Consider the following 21,938-nt stretch of genomic DNA (forward strand, 5'->3'; position numbering starts at 1 on the left):
AGCCCTAGTAAAAAAAACGCCTTCACCTACACTACATCTACCTCCCTTGACCTTTTCCCATGCACTCTTGGTTATGTTACCCTCTATTCCCCAACTACCATGTCACCTCCCGCATCCATGCCATTCATCTATCTCATGGTAAGTTGAAACTATGTGTTTTCCTATACACCATATTGATTTCAAACATGGTTTCCAAACCAATGAGGATGAATTTTCAAAAAATGAAAGAGGTTTTCTCTGTCAACATCCTCATGTTCAAAAACCTCTCTCATTTTTCTAACAGCTATTATGGTTTTGGATATACAGATGAAGTTTTGCAAACATATTTTCCCGAATTTTCCTGTTTAGACATACTTTTGCAGAACATATTATGGTCCAAAAGAGATGAATCAGGAGAAACTGGAGGAGGTTTTTTTTCCTAATATGCCAAAGTAAAACAACCTACTTCAAATTTTACATAGATATTATAAAATTAGAGATACATGTACATCTTTATAGCCTATTTTTCAGACTGTGTAAAGTCTTGTTTTAGTCACATTTTTGCAGAGAATATTGGTAACCGCTGGAGCTGAAATTTGGGAAACTGAGAGAGGTTTATCTCAAGAATATAAAGATCTACAATAATCTCTCTCACTTTTTATAGATCTATCTCGGATTTATATATACAAAGGGATGACTAGACCCTATTTTGCATGATTTCGGGAGGAAAATGTTCAAAGATAGTTAGCCACCTCATCAACTAAGAGTTGCAATCAAATTCAAATTTCTCTTCCTTGTCAACAAAAATCCATAATAATAGTGCCAAGTAGATACATTAGTTTTGAATGTCCTACATTTAATTTCTATTTGTGTAAAACAGTTTAGGATATTTGTAAAAAGATCTTGAGATTTTTATCAAGATATTTTAGTTTAGAATTTGTATAAATACTTCATCATTTGAAGTAAGAAAGGGTTGGAATCAGTTGGATGTTTGGCTATTGATCAGAGACACTAGTGTAATCAGTATTTGGTAGAATTTAATGAATTAGTTGCAGCTATTTTGATGGAATACCTATGGTATGGAATTTTGACTTAGTTTCTGCTTATGTTGCATAGGTTTGAATGTTTTGTACTCCCATATTTCACTTCACTTCTATGATATGTTGATTTTCAAGTTGATGAGTAGGATACATTTTATGTGCTATATTTTGGGGAAATCTTCATAGTTTGTCCAATTTCTTCAGTTTAGAAAGAATACATGCTTGTCTTGCTCTTTTTAGCACCTCGCCGGTCTTATCCATCTCACTTCAGAAACTTAAAGGTTTGAGTACCTACCTACCTTGCTCCATTAGATGTCTGCAATCATACCCTCATTTGCCCTGACCTAGTTCATTCTCTGACCTAATTCACTCATCCTTGTGACTACCCAACCAAAATCAAATCAAACAACCCTATGCACTTTACATCTAGCATAAAACCCTAATCTATCCAGCCCTCTTGGTTGTGATCCTTTGGAGAGAGCCCTCTCCGACTTGGTAGGGCTAGCTACAAAGTCAAAAGACTGGTCGGTGGTCACCTGAGCTAGACTCTTCCTCATCCTTGGAGATCCGGAGGAGTGATAACATACTAGCACAGTTCTCGGGGATGAAAGCTCTATCTTCCCCGAGAAAGAACGACAACGACTTAGATCCGCTTGTTGATGGTGGACAGTAGTCGGATACTAGAAGGTTGAATCATCCACCTGGTGACTCCATTGTTCAAGATCCCGAGCTTCAAAGTTCAAAGCGAATTTATTGCCAAAGAATCCATATTTTAGAGCATTGATGGTAATCACCGATGAGAGGGTATGTGGCAAATAGTTTATCTAGGGAAATATTACTAAATTTAAGGAATGAGTTAGCAGAATTTCAGATTCATCATAATTTCTCAATACCAGTATTTCATTGTTTGACATCCAGCCGACTCACACCTGAAGGTAAAAATTGTTTTCTTGGTTTAGTTGCTGAAAGATTAGAAAATGAGATTGAACTATTGGATGTTCATATTGAATCATATGATTTCCAAGATCCTAAATAGTTCTTGGAAACTCTCCCTCCTCCCAAAGAAGAAAAGGTAAGGGTTCCCTTGGATGGTTGGATTGACGGATGTTTTGATTTACAGCAGGGATGTGACAATCTCCAGCCGAGAGCATATGTTAATGAGTTGGGGCAGCAGATAGAATCTGGTTTTTATGATCCTATAGCAGCATATATGGAATATTTTCTTAGTTTGAATGACAAACCAGATTTCCTTTTACAAAGCTAGAGGTATTATGTGTATATATTGCTGGTAGAATTTCCAATTATGTTCTAGTTCAAGCACCATCAAACAACCTCATCATTACAACAGTTGCTGGATTGGTTGATTTGGCACTTTAGTATCACTTGATTTAGGGATTTTGCAGTAGATTAGTGTAGGATAAGTGTGCAATAAGCTTGTTGGACAAGCATCCTTCAGCATCTAGTTTACAGTTTGCAGTGTGTGTTTTTCAATGTTCAATTTGGTTGTAAGTTTTTGACCGTATTGGCCCACATGGTTAGGCACTTGGTCTACAGTGTTCTTGACACCTCCAAGGAGCTGCCATCCCCAATAAGGCTGATGTTAGAGTCATTATTTGCATACTGTCATCAGTGATCAAAACTCCTCTTTTATATCATATTAGTGTCCCATGTCGAAATTTTTATCATTCCACCTAGGTCATCATGTAAAAATTTACTCATTGATGGTAGCCCTAGTAAAAAAAAAACTCACTCACCTACACTCCATATACCTCCATTGACCGTTTCCCATGCAATCCTGGTTATGTTACCCTCCATTCCCCAACTTCCATGTCACCTCTCGCATCCACGTCATTCATCTGTCTCATGATCAGTTGAAACTATGCTTTTTCCTATACGCCATATTGATTTCAAACATGGTTTCCAAACCAATGAGGATGAATTTTCAGAAACTAAAAGAGGTTTTTTCTGCCAACATCCTCATGTACAAAAATATCTCTTAGTTTTCTAACAGCTATTATGGTTTGGGATATACAGATGAAGCTTTGCAGACATATTTTCCCAAATTTTCCTGTTTAGTCATACTTTTGCAAAACATATTGTGGCCAATCAGAGATGAATCTTGAGAAAATGGAGGAGGTTTGTGTTCCTAATATGCCAAAGTACAATAAACTACTTCAAATTTTACACAGCTATTATAAAATGAGAGATACATGTACATCTTTACAGCCTATTTTTCAAACTTTGTAAAGTCCTGTTTTAGTCACATTTTTGCAGAGAATATTGGGAATAGATGGAGCTGCATTTTGGGAAATGGAGAGATGTTTATCTCAAGAATATTTTGATATACAATAACCTCTCTCACTTTTTACATATCTATCTCGAATTGATATAAAAATGGATGAGTGGACCCTATTTTGCAGGATTTCGGGAGGAAAATGTTCAAAGACAGTTAGCCACCTCATCAACTAAGAGTTGCCATCAAATTCGAATTTCTCTGCCTTGTCAAAAAAAATCCATAATGATAGTGCCAAGTATATACATTAGTTTTTAATGTCCTACATTTTATTTCTATTTGTGTAAAACAGTTTAGGATATTTGTAAGAAGATCTTGAGATTTTTATCAAGATATTTTAATTTAGAATTTGTATAAATACTTCATCGTTCGAAGTAAGAAAGGATTGGAATCAATTGGATTTGTGGCTATTGTTCAGAGACACTAGTGTAATCAGTATTTGGCAGAATTTAATGAATGAGTTGCAGTTATTTTGATGGAATACCTGTGGTATGGAATTTTGACTTAGTTTCTTCTTATGTTGCATATGTTTGAATGTTTTGTACTCCCATATTTCGCTTCACTTCTATGATATATTGATTTTCAAGTTGATGAGCAGAATACATTTTATATGCTCTATTTTAGGGAAATATTCATATTTTGTCTAGTTTCTTCAGTTTAGAAAGAATACATGCTTGTCTTTCTCTTTCTAGCACCTCACCGGTCTTATCCATCTCACTTCAGAACCTTAAAGGTTTGAGTGCCTACCTACCTTGTTCCATCAGATGTCTACAATCATACCCTCATTTGCCCTGACCGAGTTCATTCTCTGACCTAATTTGCTCATCCTTGTGACTACCCAACCAAAATCAAATCAAACAACCCTCTGTACTTTACATCTAGCCTAAAACCCTAATCTATCTAGCCCTCTTGGCTGTGATCCTTTGGATAGAGCCCTCTCTGGCTTGGTAGGGCTAGCTACCAAGTCAAAAGATTGGTCTGTGGTTACCTCAGCTGGACTCTTCCTTAGCCTTGGAGATCCGGAGGAGTGATAACATACTGGCATCGTTGCCAGGGATGAAAGCTCTATCTTCCCCGGGAAAGAACGACAACAACTTAGATCCGGTTGTTGATGGTGGACAGCAGTCGGACACAAGAAGGTTGAATCATCCACCTAGTGACTCCATTGTTCAAGATCCCAAGCTTCAAAGTTCAATGCAAATTCACTGCCAAAGAATCCAAATTTCATAGCATTGACAGTAATCACTGTGTTGACATGGCGACTTTTCGCTATACCAACAAGGGGAACTAACTCGATCGCACGCCCCAATCAAACCATCTTTTTTTTGGAATGGCTAGTTCCAACGGGTTTTAAGGGACCCCATAAACTGTAAAATGAGTTGAAAGATTTCTTCTAGGAAGAAGGCTTCAATTACATCAACAAAATAATATAGCTAACCACTATGTATTAAATCTTATCTACACTTCTTCTAACTACTCTAGTTTATGTCCTAACTATCCTAATCTATCCTACAGGAGCTTGATAAAGAGAGGTTAAACATCATATATGAATTCCAAGTTTAAATGAATCAATTATTGGTTCATGTAAGAACAAGGCTGCATTAATACTTAATTACAATCCAATCATTCATACAGGAATACACATTCCATTTTATGGAAGAGAAGCTTGCAATCTGATGCCCAACAGAATTTTGAGTCAGCAACCTTTCATGATTTAACCCTGATATTGAATCATATTCAAATAACCAGGAATAACCATGAACTGAAATTCATCAATATGCAAAAAACAAATATACATTTGCATTTACACCAGTGACAACATTTTGATCAAAACACGTGATAAAAGAGGAAAATAAATCTAAAACACAGGCTCCTTATTGAGTTAAACAGTCTCTCCTTATTCACAATAATCAGAAGTTGTCTATCTAAAAACCAAAAAAATCCCTTATTTCTTCTCTAGAGGGAATATTTATGCCCCTAGAAATGACTCTTGGTCTTCCCTTTTCACCCTTCGCCTTCCCTCTCCTTCCTTCATTATACAAATCAGAATAAACAGAGGAATACAGTCGGTGTCACTATTGACACGTAGAGGATGTTTCCTATCATTAGAGCGCTTAGTTTCGTAAGAACTGAATGGTTATTGATTATAGGGGATGACTGTGTATCATCTCTTCATGATGTAATCTGGGGCTGTTTCACTTTCAGAATACATAGGCAACACCTAGACATATGACCGCCACGCCATAGAGCCCAATCTTCAAATAAACATATCCGCATGGGTAAACTCTTCAGATCCACGCATGCATCTTTTATTTGGAGTCAAACTTGAAGCTTATGCATCCATCCTTAGGTTTCGCTTGCCTTCTCTCGGTCCTCACCTGCAGAGATGGCCAACATCAGTTACACATATATAGATATGATAAAAAATGCTTAAAAACACAAATTTTGCATTCATGAAGCATTTATAACATTAAGAGCAACAATCGCGAAAGAATCGACCCCTGGTCTTTAACCTACTCATTGATTTGGCCATGTAGGCAAAAATCCGATTTACACTGAAATTCCTCGCAAAACACAGCGTTGCATCTAAAATCCAGACTTGAAAAACTATTGGCAGGAACCCATACCCTTTCAGGTCCACCACATCGTATCGCATTGTGCCATGAGCTTGGGCTTAAGACTATGGCGATTGTGCCTTTTGGTTGGCCAGACCCGACAAACATATATGTTGTAGTTCATAATTCCTTTGGGTCCGCCGCATAAGGCTTCCCTTCGTAAAACCTAGACTCCAACGTTTTTTCGAAAATACAGGGAAAACAAAGACAAAACCCCTGGTTGGCCGTAAGGCCGGACTTCAAATGTTATGTAATTGGGCATATAATCATCATCAAGTCCGGCTCTTGCCCCTCCACTAACTGCATTACCCCCGGGCTCTGCCGATCGCGATATGCGATTGGCGCTGGCAGACCCGAAATATATATATATGACCCTTAATAGTCCTTGTGGGTCCGCCATGTATGTTTTACCTTTAAAAAGTCCTGACTTCAATGTTTTTCGAAAACACAATAATGTATGGGAAAACCCCATGTCCGGCCATAAGGCCAGACCTGAAATGTTATATGCTCTGGTTTATAATCATCAGTGGGTCTGGAGTATAACGATGTGCCTTATATATAGACCCCAAATCCTGCCGATTGCGATATGCGATGTGGCTTCCAGACCTGACATATATATATATTTGGGTTGATAATGTCGTCGGGTCTAGAAGCAAGCCATGCGCAATGTTAATTGCGATAGGCCAAAAAGGGGTGATTTATGCATATTTTCGAGTATTTTTATTATAACAAGCTATAATGGGAAAAATGATGTGATAGAATGTTTTGAGGGTTGAAAAGGTTCCGATAGAGGGAACGAATGGAAGGCTAGGCTGGGTGGTGAATCGACCGTGCAGCAAGGATTAAAAGGGGTTCTTGACCATCAAGAATTGAACATTTGGCTCGGCAAAGGGTTAAAGTCTCTGAGACTAAAAAGATCATTTGGAGAGTTAGAAGACCAATTTTTTAGGGGACCCATTCAAAATTTCTACCAAGACAAGTTTTAATAGGGTGGTTGTTGTGGGCACAACAAATGGCGAACCGCTGGGCAAACCAGTTATCTTTGTTTCCCAATAAACCTTGGATCAATAAAACATCATGGTGTTAGGATAAACTTGAAATGCAGACTATATAGATGAAGAAGCATGGGTTCCACTTAAACATTAACTGCTTCAGGTGGGATAGAGACAAATAACTTCTACTTACTTATAGGATTTTGACAAGCATTCTCCAATGGCAGTATTATGGGGTTTATTGACCTTCCTTTACCTGTTTCCCACTTTCAAAAATCCTTTTGGGGCCATCACTAGTCTGTCCATATCTGTTTAAGTGTGTACCTCAACTCTTTATTGCATGTAGACATGTTTATCTTTCACTTTCTATGAGAATTTTAGTGTTATATTTTCATTGATTGAATTGGGCACAGTCATGGATCATGCCATATTTTTAAACCACTTAAGCAAGGTTGGGCTTGCTGTGTCAACCGGTACTCTAAGCCCAGCAACAGTCCTTACTCTAACCGGCTTCCCAAACAACCTGTCCTTCTAGATTGGCACAAGGACTTGACATTTCATTTTCTTTTAGATAAGTCCTTCCAGTTTCAGGCACAAGGACTAGAGCACAATTGGATTTGCCACAGGGTATATGACAGTGAGCTTAGCCCATGAAAGGAGGTTTACTTGTGGATAACAGGTATTGGACAATTTAGTGTAGTGGATGGGACCAATGGAGAATGACTGTAAACCTTATAGGAAAGTATGTGCTAGGTCTGACTAGGATTTATTCAAAATGCAGCATCCCTCCATGCCAGTCCAGCTGTAGTACACATTCTTGTTTTATAGAGATGCCCCTACATGCTCCAGATATCCAAGTTATCAACAGATCTTACCCAGTTCTCAACAGATGCCAATGAGTGGCTTGGTTTGAATTCTATAGCTGATTTTCAAGTTCTCATGGGCTGATAGAAAGTTTGTTTAATTTGCAGGGTAATGATGGATTTAGGAACAACAGAATCATCAGCAGGTTAATGAGGAAGGGAAAGGATGAAAGAGGTGAATGAGGGCAAATCTGAAAGGTAGAACAAGACTGGAGGACCGAAATTAGCTGGCTGAAACGGACTGCAATTCAAAATAGAAGGAAGATAAAATTTTCAGGGAACAAAAGAAAAAGACATAAATGCAACTAAACTAACAGCAAAACTAAAATGAATTCTAACCTACTAAGGAGGTAACCACCAAGTGGTGGCTACTGGAAGTATCTCTTTAGATGCTGGCCATTAACAGGGAGTTTTTCAGTTTCTCCCTGTAAAGTTTTCAACCTGTAAGTTCCTTGACCAATTTTTTCCACAACTTGGAATGGGCCCAGCTATAAGGGTTGGAATTTCGTGTGTTTACCTTTTGGTTAACTTGTCCCATTTCAGGACTAGATCTCCTATTTGGAAGTCTTTATCTCCTACTAGATGATGATCAAACCATCTTTTTACAATCATTTGGTGATTTTTGAATTTAATTCTGGCTTTATCTCTTAATTCCTCCAACCTCATCAGTTGGTTGATCCTTTCTTGAAGCAAGGCTGAAGGGGTTCCTCTTGAAGCTTGGGAGAGTTGTAAGGAGGGAAGGGTAACATTTGGAGGCAAGATGGCTTCCTATCCATAGATGAGGAAGTATGGGGAGTTTCCTAAGGCCACTTTAGGGGTGACCCTATCGGCCCAAAGGGCATTTGTTAGGGTGTTGTGCCAGTTCCTCTAGTTGTCAGCGACAGACTTGCGGATTATGCACATAAGGTTTTTATTTGAAGACTCTGCAACTCTGTTTCCCTAGGGGTAATAGTTTGTTGCATACCTTATGTGGATTGATTTATCAATAGCAAACTCAGTCAATTTCAGTGATGAAAAGTAAGAAGCGTTATCAAATATGAGAGTGTCAAGGATGCCATACCTGTTGATAATGAATTTCTCAATGAATGATATTACCTCATCTTCGTTCACCTTCCGAAGCGGGATGGCTTCGGTCCATCTAGTGAAGTAGTTAGTCACTGTGAGTATATACTTATGCTAATGTGAAGAGTTTGGATTGATCTCGCCTATGACGTCTAGGACCCATTGCTGGAATGGTCGATAAATCATAATAGGCCTGAGGGAAACAGCAAGCTTTCTTTCTCTTCCTACGACTGTTTGACACACCTTGCATTTGCAAGCGTAGGTGTGAGAGTCTCTGAAAATTGTGGGCCAATAATACCCAGCTCTTACTATTTTGTGAGCAGTGGTCTCTCCACCTTAGTGACCACCCATGACCACCTGATGGGTCGTCGTGCATTTCTTTCAATACATGGTCAGCATCATCCTTTTCTAGACACCTCAACGAGATTTCGTCATGATTTTTTTCTGTATAAGACATTGTTGGCCAAATGATACTGATTGGATTTCAATCTGAGTTCTCTCCTCTGTGATGCATCCATGTGTTCAGGACATGATCCCCATACTAGATAGAAGTGTATGTCATAGTACCACGACTCAGGGTCCAAAAAGGCTTCCGACGTTTCTTGCTCATACATCAGTGCTTCGTTAATCCATAAGGGCTCCTCCCTGAGTTCCATTTGTGCATATTGCATGCTCAGCGTTTCTGGTTCTTCGGATGCCCCTTCTTTGTCTGCCAAGGCTTCTGCTACTAGCCTGCAAAGTCCCTGCCCTCGAACTATCTGTGTCAGCTTTATCTCGAGGTCGAACTTTTGAAGGGTGGTTATCCAATTCCCTCTTCGTTCACCCATTTCTTTCTACATGAAGAGGAATCTTACAGCAGGATGGGGGACAATTACTTTGGTCCTGGCCTTCAGTAAATAAGTGTAGAAAGTTTTTACGGCCTTGAAAAATGCATAGCCCTGTTTCTCCACATCTGGGTAGTTGAGTTCTACCCCTTGGATATTAGAGCTCATATAAGAAATAGGGGCTTCATTGCCTTTGTTATTTTTCTGAGTGAGTATTGTAGCATATGAAACATCAGAAGCAAAAGTGTACAAGAAGAATTCCTTGCCAAAATCAAGGTTGACCAATGCAGGAGCTTCAGCGATGGCTTTCTTGATTTGCTGAAACGCTTTCTTGGCTTCATCACTCCATTTATACACAACGTATTTCTTCATCATCAGCTGCATGGGGCGCACTATTTCTATGAAGCCTGAGACAAATTTTCTAATGAAGTTAATCCTCCCAAAGAAAGATTGCATGGCTTTCTTATTGGCAGGGGGTTGTATTCTCATGACAGTCTCTATTATTTTAGGATCAATAACAATCCCTTCTTTAGAGAGGATATGACCCAGTAGTTTCCCCTCTAAGACTGCAAAGTTTCTCTTCTTGGGATTCAATGAAATTCCATACCTTCGGCATCTTTCGAAAATATGTCTCAGGTGATAAATATGACCCTTCTGTGATATGAATACACAGTGATGTCATCCATGTAAACCACTACTGATCTGTTAATCAACCCTCGGAAATCTATATCCATAGCTCTTTGGAATGTGGCGCCTGCATTAATGAGTCCAAAAGGCATTTTACGATATGCGTAGGTACCCCATTTAGTGTTGAAGGTTGTCTTAAGTTGATCCCCATGAGATACTAATACTTGATTATATCCTGAAATCCCATCTAATAGGGAAAACATTTCAGACCCAGAAACGCACTGAAGGATGTGTTCCATAGAAGGGATAGGATAGTTATCCTTTTGAGATGCTTTGTTCAGGCTTCTGAAATCAATACACAGCCTGATGTCTCCATTTTTCTTTCTTACTGGCATGAGATTGGCTACCCAGCGGGTGTGTCTGACCGAGAAGATGATTTTAGCATCCAGCATTTTGTTTAATTCTTTCTTCACCAACAGTTCTAGGCTTGGATGCATCTTACGCAGCTTTTGTTGGTAGGGCCTAGCCTCCTTTTCCAAAGGGATTACATGTTGCATAACACTGGTATCAAAGGTCCTTAGGCCTTCATATTTCCATGCAAAGACGTCCTTGTAGTCTTTAAATAGCTTGACGAATGTAGCCTTTTCTTGTGGAGAGCACCCAAGGCCCAAATTGACATTTTTTGGGTCTTCTTTGGTCCTAAGGTTGACCATTTCATACTTCATGGATGAGCTATGCATTTTACAGTTAGTCGGCTTCTTGATTTATCATGCAAATCATACAAGTGCTCCATCTTAACAACTAATTTGGGAATCACATTGGGTTGATCCTTTTCCTCATCTTCCCTCTCATTCATAAGTCTGTCGTGTTCTTTCTCATCAATGACTGCATTCTTGAATGTCTCCTCGCAATGCAAGAACTCCAGGATTTTCTTGTCATCTTCGAACACCTACCAATTTGAGATGTTATCAGGCACATATGGTTTGAACATCAATTCAACATAACGTTTATTCTTCTTTAATCTGAAATCAAGCAAAAGTTTAGCAGCCATACTAGCCATCAGATCAGCATCTTAGTTTTGCCTTCGAGGTATGTATGTGATATTAAAGGAATCAAAACTATCAATTAAGCTCCATACCTCATGTTGGTACCTCTCCGAGTGTGGCGAATTGCAGTGTATCCTTTCCCTTACCTAATCCATAATTATCTGTGAGTCACCAAAAACTTTAAGATTTTTCACCTCCATATCAATGGCTTTCTTCAGGCCCTGCAGCAAGCCTTCATATTCTGTTGTGTTGTTGGTGCATGCAAACTCCAACTGACTGGCCATCAAATTTTGGTTCCCTTGCGGGTCAATGAGAATACTCCCAGCACCTGCACCTTCAAGGCAGTTAGAGCCATCAAAATAGAGTGTCCAGAATATAGAATCTAATGTTACATCAATTGAAATACTATCTAAGAAATTAGTCCTATCATCTACTATAATACAGGATAGTTCATCAGTTGGATTATGGGAGGAAATTTCCAACTGTGTGTATGTCAAAGTCTCTTTAACTATTTCTGCATGGAATTCTCCAAAACAGGTTTCTATGGTACGAACATTGAAACTATAATTCCCAAGGATCAAGTTGGTAAACATTACAGGCTCATTGGGACCATTTAGTTCTGTTACCACATACTTCATGTATCTTTCTCGATCAACTCTCAGCATATCACCTTTTCCCTTCTGAGGCAACAGGAGATGGGACCAATCAATTGAGAAATATCCATTGAGTTTTGTTGACCAATCCCTACTAAGCAGCATTCCATAGGCCTTGGGTACATCGACTACCACTATATCAATGAATTGTGTGTACTGTGATTTAGCAGCCATCTGAATCAACACATCTTTCAATTCTCCAATTACTTTCACATTTGTCTTGTCCAATTGCATAATTCGAGTCCCAGTTTTCTCAGGTATTGCATGTAGTCTTTTAGCAACAGCATAAGGCATCACAGTGGACGAGGCACCAGAATCTACCAGGCAATTGTGTACGTTCATGTTGAGGATTTCAAATGTGATAAGGAACGGTGGGGTCATGGATTTTGATATTCTCCCTATCATGGTTGCACTGACATCTTGGGGGTTTCGATTCATTTTATACATAGTGGCTTCCATAGCTGATGGCATTTGGGTTGCAATGGAGGTGTTGACAGGTCTAGACACTGACTTCTTGGTTTGGCTGCTTGGGACAATGGGATTTTTGGAATTTCTCTCATTCATAACTTTCAAGAGAAAATCTCTTTGCTACAGTAATTTCAGCAAATCAAAGTATGTGATATTAGATATATATTTTTTAATATCATCCACAATATTGTAATCAGCGTTATAAACAGGATAGGGCAGAGTAAACATACTGGTTTTTCCATTCTTAGGTGGGAGTTTACCATCTTGAGTAGCCTTTGTTGCAGTGGGAGATGCATTTTCTTTCTCTGGATGGTTTGCAACAAGGGTATTCTTGGATTGACCACTAGGTCTACTCTTCTCAATAGGAACTTTGGGAGCAGGTGCCTTCACAGGGCGGACATCTTTCTTGGTCTGATCTACAGGCTTCATCACACCTACAAGTGGCCCTTTGCTTCGTGTGTGGATTTCATTAGTGTGGATTTCTGCCATACTGTCTCCTTGGTCATCATCATTCTCATTTGTATAGAAATCCCACAGTACGTTGATTTGGGATTCTTCTTCCAAGGGATCTTCTACTTGGTATTCTTCCTCATCTTCTTGTTCTGGCTCTAGCTCCACTATAGGTTCTTCTTGGTTAAGGAGTGATCTGATAAGAGCCATCTCTTCTGTGTTTAAATTCCCTTCATTAGGTGGAGCAAGCAGTGCAAGTGGACCATGACTACCTTCTGTCTTCTTATGATAAAAAGGTTTGAAAGGTTTTCTGTTGTTATACTCTCCTCCACTCTCGCTCGTACTCTCTCCAGAATTCCTTTTCATATCAATGACTGTATTTGTCAGCTTCTTAATTATCCGATGCAAACCTTCTACATCTATGGTATCCTTTTCTTTGGTTCTAGCCCCTTTGTTATCACTCCCATTAATTTTCTTGGATGCTTGAAAGGTTTTGTTTTCTCTGGTTGTATGGTGGCATGCTGTGAGACTGAGCATTTCATTCTCGACTTTTATTGCTTCATCAATAACACCTTGTAAGATCTGTGTGTTACTCCTTTTGACCCACATCACTGTAGGGACAGGGAGAGTAGTGATGTAGAATTCCATGAGCAACTCTTCAGTAGGTCTAGTGGTGACCGAGATTCTGTTGAACAAGGTGTTGAACCGAATATTAAAATCCTTAACCTTTTCTTTGGTTTCCATTTTCAAATGGGATAGTTCTAGAACTAAGGAAGCAGGGATTTTGTCATTGCCATACTTGTCTAAAAAGTCATGTTGAAAGGCAGCCCACAAGATGATAGATCTAGTTCTCAAGCTAAAGTACCATGTGGAAGCTGCACCAATCAGGGTAAAAGGGAATATGTGATAGACTATATCTTCATCAGCTACCCCCAACATGTGCATGACCAGGAAGAACGAATTGATATGGTTTTCAGCGGTGTCTCCCCGCTCAGGGTCGAATTTAGGCAGTACCTTTTCTGCATTCTTGGGTAAGGGATGTTGCTGCCCAAGTATTGCCACGGCATCCTGAGTGAGCCAGGGAGGTAGTGCTCCCGGAGGAGGTGGGAGTTGGTTTCCACCCGGTTGAGGAATATTAGCCATATCAAGGATAGGGATGTTCTAGTTGAGGGTTTCTTCATTAGGATTTTCCAAACCAGGCCAGGGATTGCCTTCAGACGGGGAATCCTCAGGGATTTCTTCCCAAGGAGAGTTGATGCTTTGTAAAGAATCAAGCACAATATCTTCAAGAGAAGGGGCTGCAGATGTTTCTTCGTTTATGTGATAGACCCTTGGCTTTCTTTTTGCTATTGGAGGTAATGACTGAAAGATAGGGAGTTGTGACAGGGAACGAGTGTAAGCCCGAGTAAGTCTTCTGACTGGTTGTTCCTAAGTGACAGGATACTCCCACAGTGTCTCTTCTTCAAAATGAGGCTTTTCTGAATGAGAGGAAGGGTCTTTTCGACCTTCACTATCCATGCATTAATCCTTTTGAATCCATGCGTGGCACTTATAGATGAAATCTTGAAAAGTTGTGGACGGTGGTTCAGTCCCTCCTTCTAGCGCCAATTTGTCGACATGGCGACTTTTCGCTATAACAACAAGGGGAACTAACCCGATCGCAAGCTCCAATCAAACCAGCTTTTGTTTGGAATGGCTAGTTCCAACAGGTTTTAAGGGACCCTGTAAACTGTTAAATCAGTTGAAATATTCCTTCTGGGAAGAAGGCTTCAATTACATCAACAAAATAAAACAGCTAACCACTATGTACTAAATCCTATCTACACTTCTTCTAACTACTCTAGTCTATGTCCTAACTATCCTAATATATCCTACAGGAGCTTGACAAAGAGAGGTTAAACATCATATATGAATTCCAACTTTAAATGAATCAATTACTGGTTCATGTAAGAACAAGGCTGCATTAATACTTAATTACAATCCAATCATTCATACAGGAATACACATTCCATTTTATGGAAGAGAAGCTTGCAACTGATGCCCAACAGAGTTTTGAGTCAGCAACCTTTCATGATTTAACCCTGATATTGAATCATATTCAAATAACCAGGCACAACCATGAACTGAAAGTCATCAATATGCACAAAACAAATATACATTTGCATTTATACCAGTGACAACATTCTGATCAAAACACATGATAAAAGAGGAAAATAAATCTAAAACACAGGCTCCTTATTGAGCTAAACAGTCTCTCTTTATTCACAATAATCAAAGTTGTCCATCTCAAAACCAAAAAAGCCCTTATTTCTTCTCTGGAGGGAATATTTATGCCCCTAGAAATGACTCTCGGTCTTCCCTTTTCACCCTTCGCCTTCCCTCTCTCTTCCTTCATTATACAAATCAGAATAAATAGAGGAATACAGTCGGTATCACTATTGACACGTAGAGGATGTTTCCTGTCATTAGAGCGCTTCGTTTCCTAAGAACTGAATGGTTATTGATTAGAGGGGATGACTGTGTGTCATCTCTTCATGATGTAATCTGGGGCGGTTTCAATTTCAGAATACATAGGCAACACCTGGACATATGACCGCCATGCCATAGAGCCCAATCTTCAAATAAACATATCCGCATGGGTAAACTCTTTGGATCCGCGCATGCATCTTTTATTTGGAGTCAAACTTGAAGCTTATGCATCCATCCTTAGGTTTCGCTTGCCTTCTCTCGGTCCTCACCTGCAGAGATGGCCAACATCAGTTACACATATATAGATATGATAAAGAATGCTTAAAAACACAAATTTTGCATTCATGAAGCAACAATCGTGAAAAAATCGGCCCCTGGTCTTTAATCTACGCATTGATTTGGTCTTTTAGGTGAAAATCTGATTTACACTGAAAGTTCTCACAAAACACAGGGTTGCATCTAAAATCCGGACTTGAAAAACTATAGGCGGGAACTCATACCCTGTCGAGTCCACCACATCGTATTGCATCGTGCCATGAGATTGGGCCTAAGACTATGTTGATTGTGCCTTTCAGTTGGTCAGACCCGACATGCATATATGTTGTAGTTCATAATTCCTTCAGGTCCCCCACATAAGGTTTCCCTTTGTAAAACCCAGACTCCAGAATTTTTTCGAAAATACAGGGAAAATAAGGACAAAACCCGTGGCCGGCTGTAAGGCCGAACTTCAAATTTTATGTAATCAGGCGTATAATCATCGTCGGGTCCAGCTCTCACCCCTCTGCTAATTGCATGACCCCTAGGCTCCACCAATCGTGATATGCAATTGGGGCTGGCGGACCCAAAATATATATATATATATGACCCTTAATAGTCTTGGCGGGTCCACCGTGTATGTTTTGCCTTTGAAAAGTCGCAACTTCAATGTTTTTCGAAAACACAATAATGTATGGGAAAACCCTGTGTCCAGCCATAAGGCCGGACCTGAAATGTTATATGCTATGGTTTATAATCATCAGCGGTCCGGGGTATAACGATGTGCCTTATATATAGACTGCGGATCCTACCGATTGTGATATGCAATGTGGCTTCCGAACCTGACATATATATATTTAGGTTGATAATGCCATCGATTCCGAAAGCAAGCCATGCGCAATGTTAATTGCGATCGGCCAAAAAGGGGTGATTTTTGCATATTTTCGAGTATTTTTATTATAACGAGTTATAATAAAAATAATGATGCGATAGAAGGTTTTGAGGGCTGAAAAGGTTCTGATAGAGGGAATGAATGGAAGGCTAGGCTGGGTGGTGAATGGGTCGTGTAGCAGGGATTAAAAAGGGTTCTTAACCATCAAGAATTGAACATTTGGCTTGGCAACGAGTTAAAGTATCTGGGACTCAATAGATCATTCAGAGAGGTAGAAGACCAACTTTTTAGGGGACCCATTCAAAATTGCTGCCAAGGCAAGTTTTGATAGGGTGGTTGTTGTGGCCACAACGCACCGATGAGAGGGTATGTGGCAAATCCTTTATCTGGGGAAATATTACTAACTTTAAGGAATGAGTTAGCAGAATTTCAGATTGATCATAATTTCTCAACATCAGTATTTCATTGTTTGAAATCCAGCCGACTCACACCTAAAGGTAAAAATTGTTTTCTTGGTTTAGTTGCTGAAAGATTAGAAAATGAGATTGAACTATTGGATGTTCATATTGAATCATATGATTTCCAAGATCCTAAACTGTTCTTGGAAACTCTCCCTCCTCCCAAAGAAGAAAAGGTAAGGGTGCCCTTGGATGGTTGGATTGACGGATGTTTTGATTTACAACAAGGATGTGACAATCTCCAGCCGAGAGCATATGTTAATGAGTTGGGGTAGAAGATAGAATCTAGTTTTTATGATCCTATAGCAGCATATATGAAAACCCAGATTTCCTTTTACATAGCCAGAGGTATTATGTGTATATATCGCTGGTAGAATTTCCAATTATCTTTTGGTTCAAGCACTGTCAAACAACCTCATCATTACAACAGATGTTGGATTGGTTGATTTGGCACTTTAGTATCACTTGATTCAAGGATTTTGTAATAGATTAGTGTAGGATAAGTGTGAAATAAGCTTGTTGGACAAGCATCCTTCAACATCTAGTTTACAGTTTGCAGTGTGTTTTTTAGTGTTCAATTTGGTTGTAAGTTTTTGACCGTATTGGCCCACATGGTTAGGCACTTGGTCTACAGTGTTCTTAACACCTCCAAGGAGCTGCCATCCCCAATAATACCAATGTTAGAATCAGTATTTGCATACTGCCATCAGTGATCAAAACTCCTCTTTTATATCATTATATCATATTAGTGTCCCATGTCGAAATTTTTATCATTCCACCTAGGTCATCATGTAAAATTTTACTCACTAATGGTAGCCCTAATAAAAAAAACTCACTCACCTACACTCCATCTACCTCCCTTGACCTTTTCCCATGCACTCCTAGTTATGTTACCCTCCATTCCCCAACTGCCATGTCACCTCCCGCATCCACGTCATTCATCTGTCTCATGATCAGTTGAAACTATGCTTTTTCCTATACACCATATTGATTTCAAACATGGTTTCCAAACCAATGAGGACAAATTTTCAGAAATTGAAAGAGGTTTTTTCTGCCAACATCCTCATGTACAAAAAAATCTCTCAATTTTCTAACAGCTATTATGGTTTGGGATATACAGATGAAGCTTTGCAGACATATTTTCCCAAATTTTCTTGTTTAGACATACTTTTGTAGAACATATTGTGGCCAATAAGAGATGAATCTTGAGAAACTAGAGGACGTTGGTGTTCCTAATATGCCAAAGTACAATAACCTACTTCAAATTTTACACAGCTATTATAAAATGAGAGATACATGTACATCTTTACAGCCTATTTTTTGGACTGTGTAAAGTCATGTTTTAGTCACATTTTTTCAGAGAATATTGGGAACATCTGGAGCTGAATTTTGGGAACTGGAGAAGGTTTATCTTAATAATATATTTATCTATAATAACCTCTCTCACTTTTTATAGATCTATCTTGGATTGAGATATAAAAAGGGATGACTGGACCCTATTTTGCAGGATTTCGGGAGGAAAATGTTCAAAGACAGTTAGCCACCTCATCAACTAAGAGTTGCAATCAAATTCAAATTTCTCTTCCTTGTCAACAAAAATCCATAATGATAGTGCCAAGTAGATACATTAGTTTTGAATGTCCTACATTTCATTTCTATTTGTGTAAAACAGTTTAGGATATTTGTAAAAAGATCTTGAGATTTTTATCAAGATATTTTAGTTTAGAATTTGTATAAATACTTCATCATTTGAAGTAAGAAAGGGTTGGAATCAGTTGGATGTTTGGCTATTGATCAGAGACACTAGTGTAATCAGTATTTGGTAGAATTTAATGAATGAGTTGCAGCTATTTTGATGGAATACCTATGGTATGGAATTTTGACTTAGTTTCTTCTTATGTTGCATATGTTTGAATGTTTTGTACTCCCATATTTCACTTCACTTCTATGATATGTTGATTTTCAATTTGATGAGCATAATACATTTTATATGCTATGTTTTGGGGAAATCTTCATATGTTGTCTAGTTTCTTCAGTTTAGAAAGAATACATGATTGTCTTGCTCTTTCTAGCACCTCATCGGTCTTATCCATCTCACTTCATAACCTTAAAGGTTTGAGTGCCTACCTACCTTGCTCCATCAGATGTCTGCAATCATACCCTCATTTGCCCTGACCTAGTTCATTCTCTGACCTAATTCACTCATCCTTGTGACTACCCAACCAAAATCAAATCAAACAACCCTTTGCACTTTACATCTAGCCTAAAACCCTAATCTATCCAACCGTCTTGGCTGTGATCCTTTGGAGAGAGCCCTCTCCGGCTTGGTAGGGCTAGCTACCAAGTCAAAAGATTGGTCTGTGGTTACCTCAGCTAGGCTCTTCCTTAGCCTTGGAGATCTGGAAGAGTGATAACAGTAGGTTTGAATATATTCCCCTTGTGTAAGGGTTTTGAAGACTATATTTCCCATATTTTTATTTCATTCCCTTATACAATGCAGGTTATCAGAAAGGTGCCCCACCGAACTCTGCTCACAAGCAAGGTAGTCAGTCATATTTGGTAGAATGAATGAAGCTATGGGTTAGGGACAAGTTTGCATCTTTGTTTGAGACCTTCTTGTGCATACTATTTATGGGAATTGGTGGGCCGAAAATTCTAGTGTTTTCAAGTCTTGTGATATCTCATTTGAAATCATATTAGGAATGATTATTAAAATATGTATAGAATTCAAAGTGGATCCCAAGTGGTCAAAGTGAATAAATCCAGTCAGGGCTCTCTTTGACTATGGCATTCTAGGGGGTGCTTCTTAGGGTCATCCTCCTATCTACGAGATCATAACGGTTTTTTATTTAAATAATTCACACTTTATGCACATTTGATATGCTCTAGGCCGTGGGATAGATAACCAAGTAGAATTCGTCGCTTTATGAACTCTACTTTCTATTGCTTCCTTGAAAGAAATTAAATAACTTCAAGTCCTTGGACACTCAAAATTGGTGATCGATTGGGCAAACAAAAAAATTGTTGTCTAAAATGTTATAGGCCGTGCTTTCCTTCAAATGGTTATCCTTCAACCATGTGCTCAGAGAGCTTAATTCCAAAGTAGATGAACTCTCCAAGGAAGTGATAACACTTTTTTTCGGATCTTTTGGCATCACAGAGTATGTGGATGGAGTAGGACATGAATCCATGTATTTTCATTTTGTATACCTTTTTATGATATTATTTTTAGTAGTCACTATCAAATTTTATTAGTTATGTAATGAACCTATAGATGAGTAGACTTGTATAAGACCTTACAGGCAGTAGCTTATGAAGGCAAATGAGAATGTTGTGTTGGATTGTTGTTAAAGGGCCTCACTCACACATTGGGATAAATGAAATTAGTTTTGTTTTTGGTGATTTTTTTCTTATGAAAAAAATGAATCAGTAAAAAATAGAATTAAACACACACACACATGTCTGAGTTTTATACACCAATTTGATGTTTGACTTAGTTGTGACCTCAAAATTAAATTATTATTATAATTAAAATGAAAGATATAATATAATATACTAAGCCAAACAAATATTTATAATAAATATTTGACCTACTAAGATATGATTAACAAATCACATTTTAGTGAAGAAATTAGAAAACATAGTCTAGTGGAGAAATACAAGTAACAAAATTGAGAAGGAATAATATAAATAGTGAAGAGAGAGGGGATTATTTCGAAATTAAAAGGTGAAAATGAATAATATAAATGATAAAGGCAACTTACAGGGGTGGCAAGGGGGGAAGGGTGTTGAGAAATCAAGATGCTTGCAAATTATAGTAGAATTCTCTTCCTTTGATAACTGCTTGTGAAATTTGTTGGCTTCTTATTAATTTAATTATGCTCTTTTACATAAAACAATTATCAAACATACAAAACATGAAGATCCCAAAAAAAACGGTGAACCTAAGATATAAGCTCCAAGTAAGGGCAAAACCCCTCCAAAAGGAAAACCCATAAAAATTATCTTCTTATAGAATCAACTCAAAGTGAGATGTCCAAGACCCACGACCATGGAAAGACTTCAACCCTCTAGATGCTAAGTCAAACCCTCCTTCTTTCCACCCAAAAAATCCATCAGTAAGAGACCAACAACAAATCTTCAACAAGAGATGTGATAAGGCATAACTTCCACAAATCAGACTTCAAGAGAAATCGTTCTTTGATTTCAAACTTTGTCCTTCCTCTTCTTCGTTATTCCTCTTTGTGATATTTCATATCCATTCAAGTGAATTGTGTGTGTCCACGTGAACTCAACTCACCCTTTATTTATACTGTGTAGTGGGGTTCGATAGACATGTCCTCTGGGGCAAGGTTGACTTGGTAGCTAGAGGTAATTTTGACCAAAATACATATTCAAAATTACTTTTTTGTTCTTTACAATAGGTCCAAATAGGAATTTGACTCTTTGACTCAACAAACCCTAAAAGCATGAAGAACATGCTTAACTAATAAAATAATAATTACTAAAAATCATTTTCTTTTGCTTTTACACAAAATACATAATGATACAAATACAATGATAATTATGAAACCAAACCTAGTTACACTTTTCAACAAGGGATGCTCTATGGCCCCAAGGAAGTAAAAGTTACAAAGTATTAACGGGGTTTAGGGTGCATGATAAATGACCAAGCTAAATCTTATGCCCTCTAATAGGGGATTCAGTTGGCCAAAGAAAAATAGGTAACCTCTCTCGTTATCTTGGGAGACTCTTTCCTTCTTATTTAACATTTGGTCAAGGGCTTCTCTCTGAAGGACAAAAATTTAGAAAGTCTTATGGAAATAATTTGGAAAGTAACAAAAGGGTTCTCTTCAATAGCATATTTCCATGTTCTCTGTGATCTCAATAAAGATGTAGACTTATGTGCTAAAGAAGGGTGTAAATTAAGATTGGGAGATTAAAAAACCAAT

At 38.4% G+C, this 21,938-nt stretch overlaps 1 protein-coding gene across 1 annotated transcript in view; it reads right to left on the bottom strand.

The window, feature by feature from the left end:
- Positions 1-11,016: 11,016 nt before the first annotated feature.
- LOC149234572 (uncharacterized) overlaps positions 11,017-21,938 on the bottom strand; it is a 66,268-nt gene continuing 55,346 nt past the window's right edge. The window contains exons 6-7 of the mRNA XM_089368315.1: positions 11,434-11,487; positions 11,017-11,244 (exon numbers count right to left, since the gene is read on the bottom strand). Of these exons, the coding sequence (XP_089224441.1) occupies positions 11,017-11,244; positions 11,434-11,487 (282 nt within the window). The remainder of the gene's footprint in view (positions 11,245-11,433; positions 11,488-21,938) is intronic.

The sequence above is a fragment of the Pinus tabuliformis genome, chromosome 8, assembly GCF_031772625.1.
Source record: "Pinus tabuliformis cultivar Carrire ecotype Pingquan chromosome 8, CPIR1, whole genome shotgun sequence".
NCBI lineage: Eukaryota > Viridiplantae > Streptophyta > Pinopsida > Pinales > Pinaceae > Pinus > Pinus tabuliformis.